The sequence below is a fragment of the Diorhabda sublineata genome, chromosome 4, assembly GCF_026230105.1.
Source record: "Diorhabda sublineata isolate icDioSubl1.1 chromosome 4, icDioSubl1.1, whole genome shotgun sequence".
In the NCBI taxonomy this organism is placed as follows: Eukaryota; Metazoa; Arthropoda; class Insecta; order Coleoptera; family Chrysomelidae; genus Diorhabda; species Diorhabda sublineata.
This window is the reverse complement of record NC_079477.1, coordinates 25,647,662-25,675,193: the sequence shown is the minus strand read 5'-3', so window position 1 is coordinate 25,675,193 and position 27,532 is coordinate 25,647,662. Positions and strand designations below refer to the sequence as shown.

The following is a 27,532-nucleotide window of genomic DNA, read 5'->3' as shown; positions in this document are numbered from 1 at the left end:
TACCAATTTGATATCTATCGGGTGTTATATAAATTGGTAGGGTAGGTATTGATTTATTAATTTTCTTGTGAATTATCTTTTTAGAATCATCTTCTTATAGATCCGTGTTTATTACATTAATAAAATATATTCAAAAATCTTAAGGGACTATATCAATAAACAGAAGAAATAAAGTTTCCTTCAGTGGACAATATTTACGAAATATTCAACAAGCTAGAAGATAAAGTTGATAGAGCCCTGGGAAAGGTTCATCTACAAGTCTAAATCCACCGCGAGGATACTAATGATCTTGTTATTTAGGGAAGATTTGGTTGCTTTTGCCAATAATTTGGCGAAAATGACAACTTTATGATTGACTAAACGCACTCAAAAACAGAGGACACAGCTGTGGATGAAATTGAAACGTGGTATGACGATGGCAGCATCGTCATACCGTTAGATTGATATGAAAGAAAATAAAAGGGGACTACCGTATGAAATGATACTAATTTTCCGGGAGGCAGCGGCCAAAAGTCCAAATTGTGAAGTGTTCAGAAATGCCGCTTATGTTTGTCTCTTGAATGTACGCATCAGCACGCTTTGTTTGTTCTCAGTGTGTAAGTCAAAAGAAAATTTTGAACTATTTATTTGTGTTGTGAATGTCTACCAAATTGATTACGCCTAGTACGCTCCAATTCCTTTTTCAAATAGAATAGAAGCCGCTAAAAAAATTTAGCTGCCCATATTTACCACTTCCAAATAACCACTATTAGGCAAAAACTGAGACGTAAAAATTATACGAAAAAATGTCAATGTGTTCAAAATGTGGTCCGTGTTCATTCAATATCTCAAGGGCATGGCGAAGAAACTTTAAAATCAGTGGAACGTAGCATTTATCAGTTGTGTTCCGTATTTTCGAAAAGGTGCTTGGCTCAATTAACTGTATTCATCCTATTGCTTATTTGCCTGATGAGAAACCGTCAATTTCTCGCATGGAACGGCCCGAAGTAGTTAGTAGCGAGAAAACTGAAAGAAGAAAAACCAAATCTGTTAGGGAAGAATTGGGCGCAGCTATCTCAAGAAGCAAAAGAATCCAGGAATAAAGATTGGACTAGAAAAACGTCAAGGCAATTGACTAATGCAGATATGTATTAGTATTTTACTAGTTACATCCGATCCAGTTATTACTAGCTTAAGGAAGTTATCACAGAACCAAAGGAAAGCATTGTCTCTGGAATTCTAAAACTTTTGGCTCCTCCAAGCGCGGATCCAGGGAAGGGGTCATGGGGGTCATGTCCCCCCTCCCTAAATCCTGATTAATTAACTTGGTTTTTGTTTGAAAGTCGATAAGGAATTGAGGTTTAAAGTAAAAATTCCGTAAAATTCGTCATTATGCTGTTAAAAACAACGTAATTAACTTATATTTTATGGGTAAAATGCTTAAAATGCCATGTCTTTGGGGGAGGACTCTTCCTAATACTAATGACCCCCCTTTGTCAAGACCCTGGATCCGCCCTTGTGCGCCACCTGATGAGATAGAAAACATTTTTGAATCAATTACGTTCTTCTCGATAGTTTATAATCTTTATTTAAAAAAACACACTCACAGATTATGATAAATTATTGTTATTTTAATATATTTCAATAAACTAAACTCAACAATAAAAACTTTGCATGTACTTTGACCACGTTTTGATGTCATCGAGCACACTGTACATCGTTCCCAAATATACTATAGTTTTGTTCGTACAGACAAAATCCAAAACAAGCTGGACATTTTTTTCTCCGCAAGTGCGGTTTAAATCATTCAGTGACCTATTTCTGATTCTATAAACATCTCTCTGTTTTTGTTTAATATTAGTTCCATCTATTGCGCCTATAACTTATGAGAATCCATTGGCCACCAAAAACAGTCACCTTATATACATTTGCTCTTCAGTTGTTGGCCAGATTATAACATTACCGGACAGATTGCTTGAAAAGTAAGCTGTTCTGACCTCTGTAGGATCCTGATTATGTCTAGCAAACCTTAAAACTATTACAGTAAAGTTGTATGCACTCAATTTACCAAACTCATTCCTTTGGTGATTGTTTTAGTCTTTCTGCTATTTTAATTGCAACTGGCCGACGTACTCTGCTGGTGTATAGTTAGTACCTCTAAATTGTCTCTAAATTTTCATTTTTCACCTCGTTAATTCTTCCGATTAAGTCTTCGTTACTCAATGAAGAGCTTTGTTTTATTTCTTTGTTCTGTATCTATTATTAAAAAGAGAACTTGGCTCGAAAGAATAAATACACCAGATTCAAATCAGCAATAATCATAAATTTACACTCAATAAAATCCCAAATGAAGCAAAACATTTCTAATTACTATTCAAGTGCGCAGGTCTCCAAGGAATCCGCGAATAGCTGTAACTGCAGCTGTAACTTCTCTAGTTATCACAAAATATTCGAATAAAAAGTAGGTTCTTTCGATTTAATCTAGGTGCACATATTTCAGTAGATTTCTTCGAAAGGAACATCTACTTTATTTTGATATTATAACGTTTAGATTCCTTTTCCTAACGATGCAATCGACTTTATCCTCTTTAGAATAATTTTACCCTTTGCAATCCATTATCGTGACTGTTTTGTCATTTCTGATGGTTTCCAGTTTCATCAACACAAAGCAAGGAAGAGAACTTTTAAGAGAACCCTTGTACAATATTTATAAATTTTAGATAAAAAATAGTAAGAAAAACTATCTAACTATGTTAATTTTATGAATTTCAAAAAAGTTGGTTATTTTGGAAATGGGACATTAAGTATATGAAATACAAGATGCGATTTCGTGTACAGGAATTGTATGGAAAACAAGAAAAATCATTGAGCAGCATACTGCGCTCAATACAGGAGGGAATTCATAACCAACTTACTTTTGAGGCGGTCGTCGTAAACAACTCACTCGAGCAATAAAACGCCAAAGCGGCCTTTTTCAGATATATAAATATTATTTTTAATATGTGTTTTACGGCCTTATAGATATTTTATATTTTTATATATTCAGGTGTTAAGATTTTTGTACTTTATAGGCGGATCGTTTCAAAGAGGTCTACAACATAAAAATGTCAAATTTTTATTTGAGTGATATTCCACGTTTTTCTTCTTTTTCATTTTTGGTTTCGTTGAAGTGGCTTTTTATTACGATTTTTTGTGTTCGATAAATCATTCTAACGAAGCGTACGGGTACTAGGAAACTCAACGGGATCTCTTTTGTAGAACGAGGATGAATTTTTTTTTTGTTTAAATATAGGGAGCGACATAAATGTATGGAATAAATATTTTGAGAAGTTACTCTTTTGTAGAAGCGCGTCTTGCGAAATAAATTATCTTTAGTTACATTCATAAAAATGCTACGTTAAAGTCTAGAGACATTTTTACGATATTGATGATTAATTTATGACGTCTATGTCGTTGCAAATACATAAAACTATAGAAAATTAGTTCACTAAATGGTTACCGAGAAAAGAAAACTCATCCATATATTTTTTACTCATTAATTCAATGATTAACACACAAAACTATTAATATTGTTAATAACCACAAAAATTATTACTGAAACACGCTGTTAACACTACAGCCTTTGGATATTGGAATTCGTTTCTTCTTCTTCTTTCACATGCTTTGTCCTGTCTCTCTGATTTTGGCGATTACCAAAAAGTTGTACGGTCCTTTACCAAGTCAAAAAATTCACCAACCAGTTTAATGCCCATCTGAACCACTACCAACACGTCTGCTACTTTCTTCCAGCTTCTTAGAGTTCCTCGATATGCCCATGAGAAAAAGCTGTAATAGTCGATAGAGTTGCCTTTCGACGTTTGCTCTACGTTGTACATTGAACATGTTGTGTCCAAGAAATACGGAAAATTCTTCCGTGAAGCCTCATTCATTATCCTGATCTTTGGAATCCACTTCTTTACTTCGTACAATATTGTCTTAACTTCAAATTATTATTAAAAGTTGCCTGAGCAATCTCTATTCTCTGTCCGGATCTAGATCCTCTTTAATAATACTTCCAAAGTATTTGAATTATAGACCCTTTCAATTTGCCGTCCATTAAGCTTTAGGGTGGTGCCATGGTGGGGTTGCCTGCTGAGTATCATAAATTTGGTGTTTGCTATATAATCAACAGTCGATAGAGTTGCCTTTCGACGTTTGCTCTACGTTGTATATTGAACATGTTGTGTCCAAGAAATACGGAAAATTCTTCCGTGAAGCCTCATTCATTATCCTGATCTTTGGAATCCACTTCTTTACTTCGTACAATATTGTCTTAACTTCAAATTATTATTAAAAGTTGCCTGAGCAATCTCTATTCTCTGTCCGGATCTAGATCCTCTTTAATAATACTCCAAAAGTATTTGAATTATAGACCCTTTCAATTTGCCGTTCATTAAGCTTTAGGGTGGTGCCATGGTGGGGTTGCCTGCTGAGTATCATAAATTTGGTGTTTGCTATATAATCAACTATGTGATTAATCTGTAAGCATGTACTTTTTTGACATTTCTGTGTGTGGTAGACTTTTTGACTGTGTTTTATCCTCCCAAATTTTTAACACAAGTTTAATATAACTGAGCAATCATTTGTGTCTATAATCGTTGAGGTTAGATTAGTAAAGTTAGGTTAGGTAAGGTTATGTTTAGTTAGGTTAGGGTTAGATTTTCTTCTTCTGTCACATTCTGCTATGTCAAGTGTCAGGTCTTGTTTCATTTTTGTCAAACATCAATTAATGTAAAACGTAACCGTCAAAGACAAAAAGCTGAGAATGAGAAAGTGAAAACAGAATATCGAATTATGATTAAGACAAGGTCGCAGCTCATTTCCCATTCAAAGTTTGACTATAAATTAATAATTTATAGAAATTCCGGTATTTATCTAATAACGCCACCACAGCAGAAGTTGTATTAATATGCCAATTGAGAACACTCTTGTTTTTGCAGTTAACTTTCGATTCACTTGTTATTTGTCGAATTATAATAGATTTAATGTTGTTGCAACTTTTCAAATAGTAATAAAATACACTTTTAACAAGGTGGTAGCTTATTATTAAAACTTTATATTTGCTCTAATGAAGACGCATAACTGAAACAAAAATATTTCCCTCGGGGTAATTCCGCACATAATTCTTTCTTAAATATTTCCCAAATTACTACCCTCCGAAATAATTAACACGCCCCCTGTAATTAAAAATCCCAAATCAAATACATCGTAATTTATAACGAAAAAGACAGAAATGATCTAACCTATAATTATCAACAAAAATTTCTCAAATAATTAATAAAATCAGTTGAAGGCCGTTACTAAATTTGAAAAACGACTGACGGTCTAAGTCGGTACGAAATACTAAGAAGGATCGTATGTTTTTGGGAAAATGACCTTTTCAAAAGGTTGGTTAAACACGACAGGGTGCTTTTGATGTATCACGCTTATAGTATACAGTGCGTTTCATCAAGTAGAATCTATAATAATTACGAGAGATATTCATAATGTAAGTTAAGAGCGCACTGACCACGTTGCAAATTTGAAATGTGCTATTAAAAACCTTGCTAGTTCGGAGATTTTTATTGGCAAAAAACCTTAGAAATACGGGAATGTATATATGGCAATAATATTTTATTACTATGAAAAAATCACCAAAGAAGATATCGCGGCGTTACCTGTTATTCTGAACAGATATATATGTTAATTTTCCTATTTAATTAATTTCTTATAAAAAAATTCTATTCTTCTGTATCTTGCGCCAAAGTAGATGACTTCGATTCATGTCCTTCCCTTCTTTTTTAAAATATTTCCTAGCATATTGTCCCATGTTGTTTCTGGTCTTTCTTTGTTCCTCTTTTATGGTAAATACTTTTCCAAATGCTCGTGGTACTTCATCGGAAGCTTTTACCATGTATATACAATATATAATGATTAGGACGATGTTATTTTCTACCAATGATTTCTTTTATTGTGGACACATGATCTTATGTACTTCCGAAATCTACTTTTTGAGTCTCTTGAATTATTGCAGTATTTGCTGTTTCCTTTTTCGTGCACTGGTAATGTCAAATCAATTTTCCAATCTTTTCTTCTATTCTTCTTCCATGTTCTTTATCATTCGAAATTATTAAACTTTATTTTAAAATACCAAAAAGTAGCTGTTAGTAGAATGTTTTAAACTTTTAGTTTTACGTCTAAAATAGATTTTGGACGAATATTGTCAAATATTTTGAATGACACTTAATATGATAGGTCTTGTTGATAATAATTTTTTATGCATATTACAAGGGTTCATTGTTTCCAAAATTGTGTTCAAAGTTTCATTAGGTCTAAAATACGCAAATAATAAAGTAGGCTGGGTAAGTGATATTTTCACAAAATGTTCTTTTAAGTGACAGATAATTAAAAATAACATATTTTGACATTTCTGAGTGCTTTTTTCCCATTTTTGAATAAGTTTATTATGTTTATTTATTATACAGTGCTTTTCAGATAAAAGTATCCACCTTTAATAACTTTTGTAATACTGGTATTTAGAAAAAATCCAAAAACGCGTCAATTTATGTTGGAAGGGGCAAGCATTATGGCTTATTTAAACTTACTGGAAAAGCCACCCCCTCACCCCTAGCAGCATCCCCTTTATTTTTTTAAATTACTTTTCATATTTTTCATGTAAAATTTGGATACTCCTCTTTGAGCTGATTTCAAAAATGTATAATACTTGTAGGTTAAAGTGGTTAGTTTATGAGATAAACAATTTTTCTTTTAAGAGCACAAATTTTACTTATTATTTACTTTCACCTTATTTGCCTGTACTAAAATGGGTTGTACAACAGTTCAAACTCTTTAATCTTTTTAACTGTGCTATTTATTCTACTTAAAAAATCCAAACAACAAAAAACTCTACTTTTTATTAAAGTTTGACATTGTCACTTAGAATTTGTAGTCACTATTGATAGTGTAATTTGATACATTATTTATTTTGTTTCTCTGAAATGGTTTACTCTTTGCAAGAAAGAATTGAAATTGTAGGTTTATACTACCAAAATAATAATTGTGCAAGAGCTGCTGCTAGAATATTTAACGAATTACATGACGGAAGACATGCAACTCATAAGTAAGTAATTCAACTGATGGAGAAATTTACTACAACAGGGTCTGTTTGCAATAAAGTGCATAAGCGAGAGGGACTCGTAAATAACGAAGCAATCCAAGTGGCAATTTTAGGACAAGTCAGCTTAGAGGCTCAACAACCGCAATCGTTGTCAACAATAAGTAGAGCGATCGGTGTTTCATCTTCTACAGTTTTCCGAGTTCTACATAAATTCAAGTACCACCCATACAAAGTTAAGTTGGTGCACGAGTTGAATGAAGATGATTTTGATCGTCGTCTAGAGTTTTGCGAATCAATGACGCAAATTATCAATAACAATCCACAATTGTTAAACAATATTTGCTTTTCTGATGAATGCTCAGGGTCATTAAATGGCTTAGTAAGTAGGCATAATTGTAGATATTGGGCTGAAAGTGATCCACATATTATGCGTGAATTCCATACACAACATCCCCAAAAGTTGAACGTTTGGTGTGGTATCCTAGGTGACCACATTGTCGGACCTTTCTTCATCAACGGAAATTTAAATGGTGAATCATATCTTGAGTTACTCAGGGAAGGGGTTGACCCACGTATTACAACAATAATAGAAAATGATGATAACCTTTCCGAACATTTGCTGGTATTTCAACAAGACGGAGCTCCCCCACACTATGCTATGCATGTCCGACAATTTTTAAACGAAACATTCCCCGCTCGTTGGATAGGTAGAAGGGGCCAGATGATGGAGTGGCCACCTAGGTCACCGGATTTAACACCCCTAGACTTCTTTTTATGGGGGTATTTAAAAACAAAAGTTTATGCTACCCAACCAGAATCTCTGGATGATTTACGAGAGAGGATAGAAAATGAATGTCGACAATTAAATCTAGCCGTATTAAACAATGTCAGAGAGGCATTTCAAAATAGATTATACCATTGTATGGAAGTGAATGGTACTCATTTTTAACACTTATTGTAACTTCATAATAAATATCACAGTTAAAAAGATTAAAGAGTTTCAAATGTTGTACAACCCATTTTAGTACAGGCAAATAAGGTGAAAGTAAATAATATGTAAAATTTGTGCTCTTAAAAGAAAAATTGTTTATCTCATAAACTAACCACTTTAACCTACAAGTATTATACATTTTTGAAATCAGCTCAATGAGGAGTATCCAAATTTTACATAAAAAATATGAAAAGTAATTTAAAAAATAAAGGGGATGCTGCTAGGGGTGAGGGGGTGGCTTTTCCAGTAAGTTTAAATAAGCCATAATGCTTGCCCCTTCCAACATAAATTGACGTGTTTTTGGATTTTTTCTAAATACCAGTATTACAAAAGTTATTAAAGGTGGATACTTTTATCTGAAAAGCACTGTATAATAAATAAACATAATAAACTTATTCAAAAATGGGAAAAAAGCACTCAGAAATGTCAAAATATAGTGTTCGAAATATGGTTCGTTTGTATAAAGCAAATGATTCGATTGTCACATGTCACAGAAAGGCTCAAAAATTAGGATTTCGCATATACAAGGTGAATTTTGTATCACCTTAGTTTAATGTATATTTTTCTAAATTTAAATTACATCTTTACATGGGCCAAGGAAAAGCCATTATTGATTCAAATCCAAAAGAAAAACAGGCTTAAATGGTCCACAGAGCATAAAAATTGAAATTTTAAACAGTGGAGCTGTATACATCGTAGCGATGAGTCTCGTTTTGAAGTTTTCGTGGGAGACGATCGAAGTAGAGTTATTCGACAAAAAAATGAAGCTTTTCATCCAGATTGTTTGAAGCGGAAAGTAAAATTTCCGGCATCTTTGATGGTGTGGGGCTCGATATCTGCAAGAGGAGTGGAAAAACTGCATTTCATAAACGGAATTGTCAATACTGAAAAGTACCTGGATATTTTAGAAGAATCATTGTTGCCAACAAGAGAAGTTACTTTAACCGCTGGGAAAGCCTTTATTTTTCAGCAAGATGGAGCAGCATGCCATAAGTCAAAAAATGCCTTAAAATGGTTCTCAGACAACAATATTCCACTTTTAGAGTGGGTTTCAAGTAGTCCAGATTTATCACCAATAGAAACACTTTGGCATGAAATGAAAAAGCAGTTACGTGCAAATCCAGATAGAACTTTCATGGAATTAAAAGAAAGACTACAAGAAATTTGGGATGATTGTACTCCCGAATAATGCCAGAATTAAATAAACACCATGCCTCAAAGAATTATGACTGTTATTAAAAATAAAGGGGATGTTACGCTATGGTAACTTTTGAAAGTATGTTTAATATTTAAGCTTTTCTAATTACATTTGCTTTTTGTTTTTTTTTGGATTGTAATGTTTATAGAAAAAATAAAGGGCTCAAAACGAAACAATTTGCCGGTTTTCAATAGCTGAAAAAGCAATAATTAGTAATTTTTTTCAATTGGACCAACTGAAATGGGACGGGGGCTCGTATTCTGTGTTATAAGCAATCTCTTTTTGACCAATCTTTCTATAATCTTGGGAAGAAGTGCAATTGGGCGATTGTTCAAAGCTTGATCTTCATCTCCATTACGCAGAGGTGTAATTATTACCGGCTTAAGGCAATTTGGAAAAGTGCCAGTTTGAAATGAAATGTTTATTAAAGTGGTAAAGTGATTTAATGTGTAATCGGACAGAATCGAAAACATTTTTAATGTAATTCCATCTGTACCAGATGAGAATTTATTTTTGATTTCATTAATTGTACTACAAGTCTCTACTAAAACTATTCTGTATACTTTTACGTAATTTTGGACAAAACACTATCCGAAAATTTCTTCTTCTAGTAGACCAGGGTATATTTTAGTTATTTTCAATAAGCCTGAGGGAAAAAGAAGTGGATGCCAGAGTAGTTAGTATTTGTTACAAATAAATTTTGATAATATTTAATCATTTATTTATTATTATTAGTATTTTTGATTCGTTTGGTATACCAGACCCATATAATCGCGGTTCGTTCCGCCAATATTTCAAAAAAATACAAATTTTATAGACGCCGGCGGCGGTTAGTAAAAAGAAAAAACACAAAAGTTTATATGCCGACAGAACTTGGAAAGGTCTACTTTATTGGTATTCTCAGGGGTACCAACTTAATAATCACCGGCATGTGGATGATAATGACAATAATAACAGTATTTTATTTATACATTATTTGTCACGGGCATACTTAATTTGATGTTGTGTGTCCTCCGAGTAATCTGAACACAGAACCGTATCTATACCGAAAAGTTTATTTAACTAATATTCACATATATGCGGGAAAATAATGATTTTATTCCGATCTATTTGATCATTTATAGACTAAATTAAATAAAAATAAGAATAAAATGTTACACGAAACTCTAAAATATTCAGTTTTATTCAAACATAACAACGTCTTCTACTACTTTGTCTCCAGTCCTGATCAAAGGGTCCGAGAATGATATCTGGTTTGAATTTTTTTAATTATTAGACATGCCGTAATATAAATTTAACAATTTATCGTACGTCTCTAGCACTCATATTAGCGCTGAAAAAATTACATTTCTACTCCGCCCTCATTTCTTCTTGCAACGCGCCAATAGCTTGCTTACGTCATCAGCGCCGATTGAGTTTCGAACAAGCTACAGCAGCATTCTCCCACTTGTATTGATAAACATGAGCATGATAAATTCAATTCTTTTTCTTCTCTTTTACGGTTCCTTATTCAGAAGTAATAAAAACCAGTTTTATTATGGTGTGTCCAAAAAACTTATTTGGTAAATAAAATGAGAAATATAAAGTACTTTGTGGCTTGCCTCTACAAAAAGCAGCAATCTCCCAATGACAGGAAAATAAGAAGGCAATCTTCGATCCTTTCAATCACGATTTATGAGAAAACGACTAGTTTGATACAGAAAAGGAAGAAATAATTTTTATATCAATTAATTAATGAATTTTTATTCGTTCTAAATTCACTCCACTTTTAACATTTGTGGCTATTATTTGCCTTTACTTTCTATACCACATATCCAGATAGTCTAAGAGATTTTCGTTTAACAGAAGATATCAAGTCAATTGTTTAAATAATTTCTGTTTTTCAACAATTGCACACACGGTAGCTTTAGTTAGTCCACTAAAGGTAGCTTCAAACCCTCTCATAACATACGACAAAGTTGAATAATTTACTCCAAGTTGATTGTTGCTTGACGCATAAATACGAGGACGGTTCCAGAAGTACCTGGCCTGACCTAGAGATAGCGGTAGCTGTTTGAAAAGTACCTCTGTATTAGAATGTAACCAATCTTTCAAGTTTGAAGACGCCACGTTGTTTAGTGTTTGTTTGGCAACCATCAATAGTGAACGTTTTCAGTGAATTTGTAAACATGGAATAATTGGTCATTGTTTTATTTGAAATTCCTCAGCCCAACCAATATAAAAGCTGAATTAGATTATACTCTGGGTGAGACTGCTCCTTCGTTATCAACTGTAAATTATTGGGTAGCAGAGTTTACGACCAAAATCGCAGTGGTCGATCAAATGAGGTGACGACTCCAAAAATGTTGAAGAAAATCTACTGGAAGATCGATGACTGAAAGTGCGCGAGCTAGCAGACACAGTAGGCACTTCAAAAAGTGTAATATATCGTATATTAACTGAAAATTTGTACAAGAGAAAGCTATGCGCACGAAGGGTGCCGCGTTTGCTCCCAATGGACCAAAAACATCGACGTGAAGATATTTCCATCGAGTTTTTGGCAATATATCACAGAAATAAAGCAGAATTTTTGCGCGGTTTCATAATCATGGATGAAACGTGGGTCTATCACTTCACATTCACAAAAAAACAATCAAAACAATGGACAGAAAAAGGAGAACTGGCTCAAAAGAAGACAAGCAAGCAGGCAAAATCATGGCGTCGGCGCGTGGGATAATTTGCATTGACTATTTTGGAAAAGGTAAAACTATCAATGGCAAGTATTATGCCGGCCGCCTTTGACTAAGAAAAATTGTTGTTTCATCAAGACAATGCACCAGCTCACACATCCTTTATTGCAATTGCCAAAATTAATAAATTGCTGTTTTAGTTGCTACTTCACACACCCTATTGGCCAGATTTAGTCGCTTCGGATTATTTTCTGTTTCCGGATTTGAAAAAATGACTCGGTCGTCAAAGATTTTTCAATAATGAAGAGGTGATTTCGGCAGTTAATGGCTGTTTTAAGGAACTAGACGATTCTTATAATAAAAAGTGTATCGAACTTATCAAGCAACAAATTTATGTGTTCTTTGTTGGGCCAGGTACTCTCTTTCAAACTATTGACCTTTAAGAATATTCACATTATCTGTACTCTAAAAAGATTATAAACTTTGTCATTGTTCTTCTAAAAATCAAAAAAAAATACATGCTTTTATTCTTTTGTTGTTTACTATACGAATTATAAAATTATAGATGAAAAAGGGTGGCAAAACACACCCTCCAATATGTAATGTTTGATATGACAAGTGTTTGACTTCCAATATAGCTACTCTAGTCATTTTCCAATTTTCTACCACCACATGTCACAAAGAATAATAATTTGGCGAATAATAAGCCTGATTCCAATCCCCAGCATTGTTACTTGTAATTTTTATTTTATGAGATACATAAGTACCAGAGACGTAACATGAATAATATTTGATAGGGATGCTGTGTAATATTTGCTCTAAAGTAATGGATAATAAATATAACGAAAGTATTCAATATTACAGAGATTAATATCTAACTTGGATATTTCAACAAAACAAGATTTAGGTCTTCAATGAGAAGTAGTAGATCAATTATATATAAAACCGATAAGAATACATTTAATATATTCAAAGCTTCTGCATTTTCCACACAATATTTCTCCATGCCTTGGCATCCGTTCTCTATACATCTCCCAACCATTTCACTCTCTGTCCCTTAATAAACAAGCTTATTGTAGCTTCTCCATAAAGTTCCTCCAATTTTTTATTAGTTCTTCTCCTCCAGCCCTCTTCTGTGTGTACTCCTCCGTAGATTCCTCTTAGTATCTTCCTCTCCCATCTTTCCAACATGGTTTCATCTGTCTTTATTAATATCCATGTCTCACATGTATATGTTGCGATGGGTCTTACTATCGTTTTATATATTTTGTCTTCTATTACTACTCCTAGATAGACAAAGTTGGAAACTCTTTCTAAATTGTACTCTTTGTATCTGGTTGTCCTAAAGGACAAGTAATCTTCCGTTTCTCTCTATGTATCTCTCATATTTTGTCTTCTTTTGATTTATTTCTAGTCCAAAATTTTTGGCTTCCTCTTCCAATTTTATTACTGCTTTCTTTAGGTGCTTCTTGGATCATCTGCGGAAGCTAGACATTGGCAATCGTTATTTAAGATTGTCCCATAGCTTTTTAACAAATCTCAAATCTTTTACAAACTTAAAACACTTGGAGATATTTTCTAATCCGTTTTTCACATCTTCACTATTTTGTGTCTCTCACGGCCTTTCATTTCTTCGTATTTCTGTAGTCTCATCTGGATTTTCAATCTTTCTCCCGATCTATTTTCAATTAATATTCACTTTATGAATATTTTTAACATAAACGAGTGGTATTTTCTATGTATATATCGCAAAAACTTTATTTCTGTGCTTCTACGAATTTTTCTTTTCAACTGGATCCTTATTTTAATGTTCATAATTATTCGAAATTCATTTTCTTTTAGTTTTCCACTTCCAGGACTGTTCTCAATAGTTTTCTTCATTTACTTACTTAAAATGGATGTGGTGATTTTAAAATCTTTTCATTTCAATACATTTTAGTTAAATTTTATATAGGTACATACTTTTATAATAACTGTTGCATTGGTTTAAAGTGTGTGGTATAGTTGCAAATTACACACTACAATTTTTTTGGCCAATTTTACACGTACTCTCATTTATATTATGTTGGTGACCTAATTTTATATACATTATAAAATATGACTAAAATTGTATAAAAAACTCGATTTAAAATATAAATAGTTTCACAAAAAAAAAGTAATACAAGGTTATATTCTATTATTAAAAGGTTTCGCGGGGTTTACGAAGTTTTTCTATTACATTCACTTTGTTATTTGTGGGATTGGAAGTCAATGGCAATTCATGCATGAAATTCTCAATGACCTAGCGAAAAATCTATATTATCACAGGTGTTGACTAACCCAATAAGATATCACAATATTTGCATTTTTCACCAACGCCCATTCTAAACTGAGTACCAAAATAGGTACTATAAGCTCTTCTTACAAATCAGAATTAATCGAAGAAAAATAGTAAACCAAAATATATTCACGTATAGAGCAAGTGACGAAACATTAAAATAAAATCTAGACCTTTCTACCTCGATAAACACATTGAAGACAGATGACATCAGATGTCGTCAACATTTATAATAAATGGCTCAACTTGTACATCAATGATAATGAATTATAATAATGAACAATTGAAATAACGTCATCAACCGTCTCTATCATTTTTATAAATATTCATAATCATTTGTTTACCGCGTGTCTCCGTGTCAGACATATTTAAGAAAATTACGCAACAGACAAATATAAGCAATCACACTGCAAAATGATAATACGATGACGTCCCTAGTGGCTTCTTCAGCGATGCGGCGCTCGCTAGTCCCACGCGGCTTTTTATGATTTGGATTTGATTTGGACTAATAAAGTTGCCGCGCCGCGTTTCGCCCGGGATGTTCACGTGCTGATCACGCACTGATCATTGTTTCACCTTACTATTTTTCTTTGATAAATAGACTTTACTTCCTATTAAAGTGCATTCGCTATATACGTAAGATCTTGTTGATATACTTACCTATAAATTGCTAGAAATATTACACTCAATAGTAATCCAACTCAGAATATCTTTATCCGGCTTTAATACTAGTGCGGATGGAGTAGATATGTACTAGAAGCAATTAAAAGACTGTAATGGACACTAGAGACGGTAAGTTGACCAGAGGATGCAATGTAGAGGTCGAAACCTCTACACACATTCTCTCGATGTGTCAGAAACCACGGAGTGCAGAATATTACCTCGTATAAAATAGAACACAAAGATCTTTCGAAACCAGAACCATCTCATATCGTTTTCTTTACTTCTTATATTAGCTCTAACACATATTTCCAGTGTCTATAAATACATACAAGCATTGGATTGAACAGGGTTGATTAATCAAGTATAATTAAGTTGATTTTTATCCCAACGCGTCAAAAAATTAAAATAGCTTTAATGAAGTCATAACGAGGAATTCAAAAAGACTAATTTATTATTTTAAAGACAAGCCGAGACCAAATAAGGTGACGACAGAAATGTTGGAAAAAATCAACAAACCGGTACTGGATGATCGTCGATGGAAAATGCGCGAGCTAGCAGACATAGGAAGGATTCCAAAAAGTGTAGTACATCGCATATTAACTGAAATTTCGGATATGAGAAAGCTGTGCGTAAGATGGGTTCCGCGGTTCCTCATAATGGAAGGGCCTGGTACTTCTCGCAGTATCCTCGTATTTCTACTGTTAGGCGCAAAGAGTAGACTGTATCAAATTTCCTAATTGATTCGTTAGGAACACAACTAGAACCTCAACAGAACATAACCTCAAAAAGAGCTTTTGAGACGTTTCTTCGTGTTTTAAATTTGTTACAAGCACAGTTTTAAGAGTGCAGGCAGATTTCTACCATAATTCTACCTAATGAAAAGTCTTCCTATTATGGTATAAACATCAAAATCAGCTGATTATAACGTGAGATTAGATTAGATGAGCTAATACCTTTGAATCTACCTCACTAACTCTTCAACCTATTGATCAAATGTGTACCTCGAACTGTTTACGTGGGCTGCATGTCTGGAAAATGTGCGACTTACCTCTTCTGGCTTTAAAAAGCTTGATAGTAATTACCGTAGTCTTTATCTATGGACAGTTGTATGGAGTATGGAGGAGTTCGGTTTGGTTCCTTCCAGAAACGACAGGAGCTGTCGGGAGCTTGTCCGATGTTCTCCAGATGGTAGTTAACAGACAGTGTCCAGTGATCATACTAGTAAGTCCTCTTAGCTCATCTTTGATCAGTGAAGGATTAGAATTAAGAAAGTAATCTCTTCTGAAAGGTTAGGATCCCATGCTGATGGTCATTGAAGAAATATCTCGATTGTTTCAAACCTGAGGTCTAATTTATAACTATGACTTGATGGCTTTTCGGTTGTCCTTTATAGAAAGAAATTGTCCCATCTTTCTTTGCAGATGATCAGCTTATTTTATCGTAAAATACAGTGTAGACAGGTATCCACATTAGCTTAACTTTATTGTTTTTGGTTACTAGTTTTGACTTGAATTGTTGAAGTGACTTTAATGACAAAAATAAATAAATTGAAATTGATTATAATTTCTGTTGGTACGACACTGTATCATGTTTGAAATACTGCCGCCTACTCTGAATAGATGGCTACAATAGCGAGACATAAAAGAGTATTCCTCACCCCAACCCCTGGTTATATATACTAGTCCCCGGAATAGAATAGAACGCGGGGCGGTCTCGCAACATGTTCGTTTTGTAAAAGAGGAAAAGAAACATAAAGGCCACCACAAGTCGATTGCTTGTGGTTACAAATTATCCTGATGACATAAATTACTCAAATATTCATCAGATTCGGGGGTAGTTTTTAGTTTATATACGCGATAATTTTCGGTTTATATAAAAGCAAATTATTTATATTTTCTAAATACGATTTATCGGTTATTTAAATTGAATATATGTGGATGTCTTTGTTCCATATTCCTTTGTATTTTGATTTTTTTAATCAGAATCTGGTGCTTGTGTCAACATCGTGTCTTCATTATTGAATAATTGTATCTTCTCAACGACATAAACGTACCAAGATACCTGCTAAAGATAATGGAAAGCTACTTCTCTGGTAGGATCCTGACATACGACACGGATATCGATGTGAAAAATACGCATGTTCAAAAAATCATATCTACAAAAATAATTGCAGCATTGAGCTGAAATTCTGGAGTAGGCTTAAATATGATAAGATGTAACTGGAAAAAATTCAGGATGTCGCTAGCTCAACCAGTACTGAAGTTACGTATCAACAAATATCGATGTGAAACATACGTATGTTCAAAAAATCATATCTATCAAAATAATTGCAGCATTGGGTTGAAATTCTGGAGTCGGGTGAAATATGATAAGATGTGATGTGGTGGAAACCTCAAGTCTCCGTTTTAGATCCGCTACTGCGGAATGTCATGTATAATGGACTACTCATGATCGAAATGCCGAGGGATATCAAGATTGTGGTGTGATCGTAGCAAAACATCTAGAAGAGATTATCTTCGAGAAGATCAGCCAATGAATGGGAACGGTCGGCTTGAAATTGGCTGAATATAAAACTGATGCAGTACTAGTAAAAAGCAGCTGGAAATAATAACACTGCAAGTCGGGGCGCATGAAATGATTGTCTAAGCCTTATACTCGTTGCCAAGGTGTAATGAAATATGGTCAGGATACTGTTGGAGATGCCAAACTAACTCATCGTCCAAAACAAATATCAATATCGAGCAATGCGTGGGAGCCTCGGTGGTAAATGATAAAATAAGCTCTCTACAGAACTAAAGAAATGCGTCGCCATGCTTACAAAATTCTATTCACACAACAACTGAAGCCTAATGACTATGCACAGATAAGAGAATTTGTTGAATGGATTATGAAATTTTAACTAGGATGAGTTTTATAGTTGCCAAAATTGCCGTTTTTGGGGTTGGAGAAGGACTCTTCTTTTTTAAAAATGAGGTTGGTCAAGCAGTGACAATTGGATGAAGTTAATGTGGCCAATATGTGGTACCACATGCCATACAACCCATGGCACATTTGTTATTGTATGAGATATTTCCAGATCGTGGATTCTCTTGTTCCGGTGATCAGAATTGGCCTCCTAGTTCGTGTGATTTAACACTATTAGATTTCTTTTTATGGGGTTATTCAACATCATAGGTCTACGTCAATACGTCCACAACCACGCGACCATTAAAGGAGTAGATTCAACGTTGCATTAACCAAATTCAATCAGTTGATTCTCATACGCATTAATTTTAAATGAAAAAATCACTTAAATATGTCTGTTAGGCGCCATTTGTATCTTTTGGTCACACAGTGTTTTTATACGCGCCTTGTATCATTTAGGAACACATTTTCTATACAACTAATACCTACACAAAAATGAATGCCATGGATATCGCATTTTTCCGATGTAAATGGTCTAGGAATCGGTGATTGTACAAAAATTTTATAGACGTTTTAATTTCAGGTTAATATTTCTGGGATAGGAGGAATGTTATCAATAAAACCATTTAATTGTTTTTGTATTTTTATTTTATAAATTATAGCACTGGAAAAGACTAAGTAGTAAAAAAATCATTGAAACAACTTTTACAAAAGGTTGACAAATAGAGCATTTTGTTAAAAATTGGGAAGCTTTTTCCTCGTCGACCGTATTTCTTATAACATTCATAACAACGAGCTTTCTTTTTCACTCCATCTTTCATATTGGGGACCAGCAAGGTGTAGCAGTCACTGATGTGTTATTGAATCTTTCGAGCATATCTGTAATAACTTATTCACGAAACTCTATGATTGTCAGTTTCTTTTCATAGGTATACTGGTATGGTATCATTTCCCAATACCATTTGGTGCTTCTAAGTAAAGCTGATCCATAAGTCGCCATCTGGTCACTCACATCTATTGATCATTTACCTAGATTATGATCTTCAATACATGTATCTTATGTTCATTCTGGCGACCTTTTTTAGACCAGATTGCTTTATGGAAAGTATAAGCACATCTCGCTTGTCACGCCATTTCAAAGTTACGATGCCTTCACTTGATTTCTGAGCTGCTATTTCGTCTTTTTTCTAGTTTTGTGCTGGTAACTTCCTTAGGCAAGTATTTTCTGTTACTTCTCAATGTCCCTACTAAATGTGTCTTTTTTTTACGCACACATGGTCGCGTCCTCGTTGAAAAAACCCTCTGCCAAAGATAGTTCTACCTTTTCTGATACTTCTGCGTTAGGTTCCTTCGATTTACCACAATATACAATCAGGTTACATGTATATCCCTTCTCGGTACTTTCACGTTGACTTTTACTTCTGTAGCTCTAATTTTGACAGAAAAAATAAAAATAATTTTTAAATAATTAGTATATACAACATCAAATCAAATTTAACTCCATATAAATTGAGAAAAATGTGTTTATGTCTTGTGAATTCGCTTCATTACCCTAACATTTGTCAATATACATTCGAATGAAGGAATGGTTATGGACCGTGAGATGTAAAAACGTTTGAAGCGTGTGTGTGTGTATGAGTGCTGTTGATAATTTTAGCCTACAATAGTTTTTTTATCAAAAACCTCTTTACGATGTTGTCAAATCGAATTTCTTCACGGTAACCGAAGATTTAGAAATATTTCTTGAATTTCTTATTTCTTTCGATATGTTTATGTTTCTAAATCGTCTTGATTTTAGGTTTCTTATGATTTAAAACTAATTTACAAATATTTACTAAACTCTACATAAAATATTAATAAAATAAAATTTCAATAAATTTGTACGATATCTATTGCCGAAGAATTGCACAATTTAAATAAGATTTCAAATAATTGAATAAGGAATAAATGAATTCGTAGGAATGGTAAATAGTAACAAAAAATTCTAAAATTAGAACATTTATTGAAATAATACCATTGGGAAACGGTCCAGATGACAACGTTGCTTGATTGAATTTCATGTTATTAGTGAACGCGTGCTCTGAGTTAATCGTAAACTCAGTTCTAGTGTGGTCCGCGTTCCGTACACAAATAGCAAAACTAATTTCCTTTCAGTAATAGTTAATTACAGAAGGAATTTAGTCCTGTATAACGATATTTCAAACGTCACAGCTGTATTTAAAAAAAATAAACAGTAAAAACACTTTTGATATAGAAAGTTTCAGGTGATTTCATTAAATGAAAAGATACGCGGTTCATTTTTTGTATGAGTGGCATTTTTAATAACTTAAAAAATAAATATACAAAAGAACGTGTCAATTCTAAACTGTTTAGCGAGAAATAATGACTATTACTCATGAGAATGATTCATCCGAATGGATAATACCCATTACTCGCGAATACAGTACGATACTTAATATACAACTAACAGGAAAAGAACACACTATAATGTAATCGAATTTGACCCAAACTAAATAAAATAAACAACCTTTTTACATCCTCCCATTCTACTCAGTTCCTTTTCTTCTTCTTTCCTTTTTCCTCTACCTCCTATGTTTTTACCTTCTTTTCGAAAAAAGAAAAAAGTCTTATTGAACCACATCTGTAAAATACGGTGGCTGAACGATGAATCTCGTTTGATGTTCGGCCAAAAACATGTTTCGGTACACTTTACAGCCAAAATTTGACCAAAATATGTCGAGTTGATCCATAGAACCATGAATGATATTAAGACACTCTGATTTATCTCAAAGAATCCAGCTCTGTGTAGATTTATTGCTGTATAACATCTAAGCTGGAATTTCAGTCTGTTTACTAGTTTATCTTCAGTCTCTGAAGACGATAACTTGGTTATCGAAACGCGCGTCAGACAGTGTAATTGCGAGTGTTGTTGTAGTGGTAATGTAAACAGTGTGTTCATTATGCTGTATTACGTATTATGTATTACTCGTCTAGAGCTGAGTATAGGAATTAATACTCGGTTCTAGACGAATATCTAAACATTCATTATTTGCGAGAATCCCAGAAAACACATTTGGTTTCCAAGCATAGAGACAAAGTGTGGGTTGCTATATGTGTAACAAAGTTGGTAACCACTGCTGACGTAATCACCATATAGAGTCCCCCTAACCCCCCATGTCATCAAAAATAAGCCAAGAAATTAACCCCCCGCTCACGTAAAACTTAAATTTCTATTTGTTTTTTTTATCTTGTTTAAATTTATATAAATTAGTTTTTTTTTTATTTCCAGGTGTGGTTTCAAAATAAACGATCGAAAGAAAGACGTTTGAAGCAATTGACATCAATGGGACGAGGGCCGTTTTTTGGGGGTTCTCGAAAAATGCGCGGATTCCCTATGAACCTCTCTCCAGGCGGTTTGGAAGATGGTCCAGCGGGTTTTCCTTATTTCGCAGATGGAAAATTCGAATTCGGTTACGGCGCTCCGCCTTTCCATCCGCACGACGGAGCTTTCTTCGCTGGACACCATCCTGGAGGAGGACCCGGAGGACCAGGAATGACGTTCGCTCAAGCGGGTAAGATATACTAAAGTTTCTTGTGATGTGAGAAGATTTATTGTTTATTTGTTGCAGGTGGTCCGATGGATCATGGTCCCATGCCGATGAGCGCAGGTGATTTTAGTGCAATGGCTAACGAACAGGGTCAGTTCATGGGCCAACCGGGCCCCGGACCGGATATGATGCAGGGTAATAATGGCGGCGGTAGAGGTGGTAGTCCTGAATTTATGTCATCGGGTAATTTCTCCGATAACCCCCAACAATTAAATGAAGGACTCGTCTGGTAGCTGGCAAAAGCTCTGGCCAAAAGGGCCAGAGAATAATGATAGCTTATTTTGTAAATAGATAATTTTATTTGTATATCAAAGTTTATTTCAATCGAAAAACAAATTTTTATTTAAAAATTATGTCTCTATTGCTGTTTCGAAATATTTTATTCAACCTTTCAATATGTATTTAGAGAAAACGAACTTTTTCTACGACAAAATTCTTGTTGAAATCGAAATAGCAATTGGGATAATTTAAAAACAAAAATATATATATTTATTGTTTAGTAATTTGGTATTTTAATGGGATATTTCATATAAATTGTCCAATTTTCCAAATATCTCAAAATTTATTATCGATTGACTTGTTAACAGGTCCGGTTTAAGAGAAGGACATCTTTCAAATCAACTATGGGGAGGTTCTGTTTGTTAACATTAATATTTTATTTCAAATAATTCCCTTTATCGATTTTATTTATATATTTTCATTGAATTTACTTTGTGTCACAATAAATTTAAAAAAATTCGAGTCATAAAAATTGAATCCCACTAGCAACACGCCACGCCACCCCTCGCCATGTATCCAATATGTGTGCATATGTTTTTCCATTTAATTTAATTGTCTGTGTACACCCTCAGCCTATGCCACGCCACTCCACACTACGCCACGCTATCCCACGTGAGACGATTCAAAAGTCACAGATATAACCGACGCGTGTTAAGACTTGTGAATGCCCCTCTCATGTTTTTCACGATTTTTATAGATTTTTTGGACCGAAAATCTTCTTTTTCTCTTGTTAGGTCACTAAACGAACTACTACTTCTGCTACTGAAAATTTCTCTTTTTAAATTATAGAATGAAATAAGCGTGGTGTATTACTAATGTATACACGTGAATCGACGTCACAGGGCGTGGGATGGCGTGGCGGGGCGTGTTTCTAGTGGGTTTCAACTTTTATTTGTTGGTTGAAGGATTCCAGATCTCTAGATCCGGCTCTGCTTGTTAAAAAACAACAACGAGAGTAACGTCCATTTAATTAATATAAATAAAACTAATTATATGAACAAAATCATATTTATTATCATATCATAACTTCCAGAAAGATTGAAGAAATGAAAAAATATTTCAATATAAGAATCAGAATTTCTACACAAGGTAAAGACAAAAACGAAACAGATAAAATAACAAATAACAAAAACTAAGAAGTTAAAAACAAGCACCAAGCACCAGGCTTCCAACTTCTTTAATGCGAAGAAATAATGTCCATTTTTGATCTCATTTCTGAGACTATTCATTTCGCCAAGGTTCTAGTATCCCACCACTAGGTTTGTCCACTTTTTAGACGTTTTGATTGCTTTTGTAGGTCACTTAACTTTTTCTGTAGCAGCGCTAGTCTCGTTACTTATTAACCACCCCTCGTATTCCAAAAACTTTGACACCTGTCCAGCAGTCTCTTGCTGCTAAGTGGATTCCATATGGCCCTGATATATTCTGGAGAGAAGAAAGATTTGCCACTGGAGGAGAGATACTGGTTATCAAGAAGACGAACTGGTGAGGAAACTGATAGAAAAACGTGTAGAAGTTTGTAGTAATTGATGCCTGGGGTATAAAGATTATTTGTGCAAATATGAGACGTTGGGATTCAAATTGAACCAACCTCTTCAGCTATTATATTGAGATTGTCTCATTTCCACTCCATTAGATGGAATTCCAGACCTATTTTGATAATTTATTAATGTTTTTGTCGAATAATTTTTGAATTTATATAGATCTCTTCATATTCACTTTCTTGTTATTTATTTTGGTCTATGGTAATAGTTTTAGAATTTTTATTGGTCATAGATAGTTATCCCTAGTTAATATGTGTAATTTAAGTTTGTTTTTAACGCTTTCACGCGAAAACTCCTTAACGATCATCATAAAACTTTGTAGACTGGATTCTTGGAGGTACTAAAAGTAACATAGGATACTTTTTATAGAAAAAAAATTTTTTTACGACATATAAAACAATTTTTTGTCAAAAAACTGAAAATCTACGTTCCTCAACGCCATCTAGCATTCCAGTAATGGAGTTCCAACCCTGATTAATGTAATACCGTTCCACTTCCGGTACTTTTTTGTGTCATTATATACGCAGTATAGAACTTTTGGATTTTTGAGATTAGGTGTCATTTCTATGGTTCCATGCTATTCATTATTTTACATCTTATTCTTTGGTTTTAATTCATACACTTTAAAAATGCCTCGGAATCAAAAACCCCGTGTAATAAAATGAAGCACGAAATAAAGAATCTTCGGTTCTCGCAGAGATTAGAAGACAACAGCAAACAGAGCGACAAAGTGTTTTGAAAGCAGCTGGAATTCCTCTTCAGGTACGAGCTCGTTCAGAAAGACAAGCTACGCTGCAGGTAGCTAGAAGAGCGATAGAAACGCCAGAACAACCGAAGAATTCTTCAATTTAATATAATAATCATCCTTTGATTGTTATTGGCCCAATGAATGAAAAATGTCACTGTTCCGAAGCTTTCAAATGAAAAGATACAACTATTAGAATGTGCTGTTCCAGTGGTAACGTTTCACCATTACTTGGTGAACCAGAAGAGCCTTTAAAAACTTTATTGTTAAGTTTTACAGATGAGTCAGAGTCATTTTTAAGCAAAATAAAAAATTATAACCCTTGCTTTCAATCATATTGATTCATTTTTATTGTAATTGATGTAATATAAAATGGACGCGTTGAGGAAATACAAAAGGCGAGAACAACGAAGAAAAATCGAGTAACTGATTCATATATCAACTGATAGTTTTGCTGCCAAACTGAGAAGAATTTTGGTATTAAGATTGAAAAGAGACATAGAGGAGATGATTCAGAGGTCTAAAAAGTAGAATTTTACGTGATCATTAAAAAGCTATATCATATTTCTTACAATCAATGATTGAACTAACAAGTTTTTTAATTTATTCTCTAGTTTTGATATCCTTGTTAATAACTTCCTATATCCTGTTTATAACATCGAAATTTATTTAATATAATCAAAAATTTTACACGTATTTTGGTTTAACAAGTCAATCGATATGCCAAATTTCTTTAAAATTTTGGTAAAGAGGATATGTACGTATTAAAGACTTTATATTTAAAAAAAAATACATATCTGCTCTATGCCAAATAACGGTTGTGAAATGATGACGCACTGCAGTAGGGATTTCTTTCGACCCGCTCAATACCCTATCATTTGTTCCTTAGCCTCTTCGCAATTAATTGTTCTTAATGTTTTTTTTGTTACATTTTTGTCTGTATAGAAATTATAAACTAGAAGGGCGATGTTTGTTGTAAATATTTTGTAAATAAATTTTTAAGTACAGTATATTTCGGTGATTATTATTTGCTAGTGAAAGTCCAATACTTTTATTTTGTTCAACGAAAGTATTTTTCTATTGAAAAAAAAATGTTTTTGAAATATACTGTATTAAACTGTTTAATTTTATTAACGACCCTGACCATCTACTATTTTATGAATTAAAAAAATCGTTTGAGTCCTTTTCTAATTGTTTTTTTTTTTTTGGAAACAGTGAAAACGTTTTTTATTTATTTATATCTACTATCCCACTTCTGGTATTTGTGTTTTTACGTGTGCTGATTTGAGTCCCAGCTTTGAGGAGAAAAGTCTTTACAAATTAATTTCATATGAAATCGCTGAAAATATATAATTTCTTGACCCCAAATTAGTTTTCACTTCTTTTTAGTCATACTCATATGTTTTTCTTGATAAATCGTCCCGATTTTAGGTCTCTTTGACAGAAAATTAGTTCCAAATAAATTAGCGTATCAAAATATTAATTTACAATTCGTATAATTATATTAATCAATAGATCACCCAGTAGAATATGAATATCAAAATAAAAATCTGTTTATAAATCACAAAAAGTGATTCTTCAACAGTTGTTACATTTAAAGTATTCGTAGTCGCATTAAAACTACTCAAATTGTGTAGGAAGTTTCATCGTAGATTTGTGAATTCGTTATCCAAAACTCTTTTTTTGTATTTGATTCCACTTCAAGAATTTTCTAAATTTCTTTACGTATGAATGTATGATTTTCTTGTTATTTAATATATGTTAATGCAGTTTTATTTTGTTTATCGTATTGTTGACCTTTTATACTATTTTCTGAATACTGAGATGTCTGTCCCACGTAAACAACGTCACATCATTAAAAGGTACTTTATAAATAACTTCTTTGGTTTTTGGATGTTTTAGATTTTGAATTTAGGGAAATATTTCGATAATGTCCTTTGTAACTTATTATATTTGTTAAAATGATTGGATAACTGTTGTAAACATCCTTGCACATTTGATAAGGAAAATGTTTTACGTTTTGATGTTTAGTTTCTGTTTCGTTCCTTGATTGATTATAGCATCTATTTTTTTTTCTTAAATATGTTATTGATCATTTTTTCAGGATAATTATTTTCTTTTAATGCAATTTTGCTTTTCGAATAGATAAAGTTCTATTGATATAAGTGTCAATGTCGATCCATTTTTCGATATAGATCGTAATAAGTCGAAATATCAATTTTTATCTATTTTTTGAAAGTAATGTAGATAAATCTAACATTTTACCTCTTTCTAATACATTTGTCATTAATGTACAAATTGATTTTTTATAAGGTTTGAACCGTTCTTGAAAGCGTTTGATTTATATTTTCCCGCCACGATTCTAGACACAGTAAAGGACAGTAAAGAAAACAGAACGAACGATTCGTATAATGGTAACTGACCTTTTGGAATACGTAATATCAATTACGCAGAATCGTCATCTTACCAAGGACGATTCTTATTCGAAAAAAAAACCTAAAATATGAAATTATTTCTTAAAAATAATAAGTGGAGTTTAACGAAAACATTTTGACCCATTTTTTGACGAATTGTCTCCTTTAATGTGGATATAATTTTGTTTCTTTCACGCAGACTCTACTTTAAAAGAAAACTGCATGAAAATAAATCAGCTAGAGATAGATCTGGGCTACGGGAAGGCAATGGAATAAAATCTTCTCAGCACAAAATAAATTTGATTGAGAACATCTCTTTAACCGTAGGTAAACTCTTGTTAAATGTATGATTTCGTATATCATCAATTTTCTACTATCGCAACTCTCAAAATGATGTGGCTCTGGGTGAAAAATATCTTATAGCAGTAGTTACTGAATCATCGCTTGCTTTTTCGGAAAAGCACTGGCCAATTATGCCCTTTGAAATAATTGGCGCCCAAACCGACAGTTTTGGAGAATGTACATGTATCTGGTTTTTCATACATACATTTAGCGGAGGTCTTACAGCTACTCGTTTTCTTAGATAACTCATAGTTTTTCATAGTTTGTTCAATTCCTTCCTTCCAGGTCTTTGGGGGTCTTCCTCGTCTCCTTCTGTTCTGCGGTTGATACATTAATGTTTTCTTCGACCACTTGTTCTGCTTCTTCCTCATCACATGTCCTTACCAGAGAAGCTGTTTAATCTGTATTCTCCCTGAAAACCTGTATACTCGATCTGTTCTTCGTCTTATATGCTCTGTTCTGGATATCCTGCACGATTTTCTTCCCACAGCCTCTGTATTTATTTCCTGTCTATCTGTTGGTTGCCAGCATTCATATCATAGTTTCCATTATGAATTTGTTTTGGCACTCGATTTCTTATATCGTCTTTAATTGTCCCATCTTCCGAAATTATACTTCCTAGTTATTGGAATTGTCTACAACGGTCTAATCCTATTTATTTTCAGTTCGGGGTCTCCTTGTGAGCTTCCTACCAGCCCAAGCTCCATTTTAAATTCGTCGCCCAACTTTCTCAGCGTATAATCT

At 33.4% G+C, this 27,532-nt stretch overlaps 1 protein-coding gene across 1 annotated transcript in view; it reads left to right on the top strand.

Annotated features, from left to right (window-relative positions):
* The window catches only part of LOC130442800 (LIM/homeobox protein Lhx5), a 116,240-nt gene extending 92,864 nt beyond the window's left edge, over positions 1-23,376 (top strand). The window contains exons 6-7 of the mRNA XM_056777156.1: positions 21,146-21,428; positions 21,486-23,376. Coding sequence (XP_056633134.1) covers positions 21,146-21,428; positions 21,486-21,697 — 495 coding nt within the window. The 3' untranslated portion in view covers positions 21,698-23,376. The remainder of the gene's footprint in view (positions 1-21,145; positions 21,429-21,485) is intronic.
* The last annotated feature ends 4,156 nt before the right edge of the window (positions 23,377-27,532 follow it).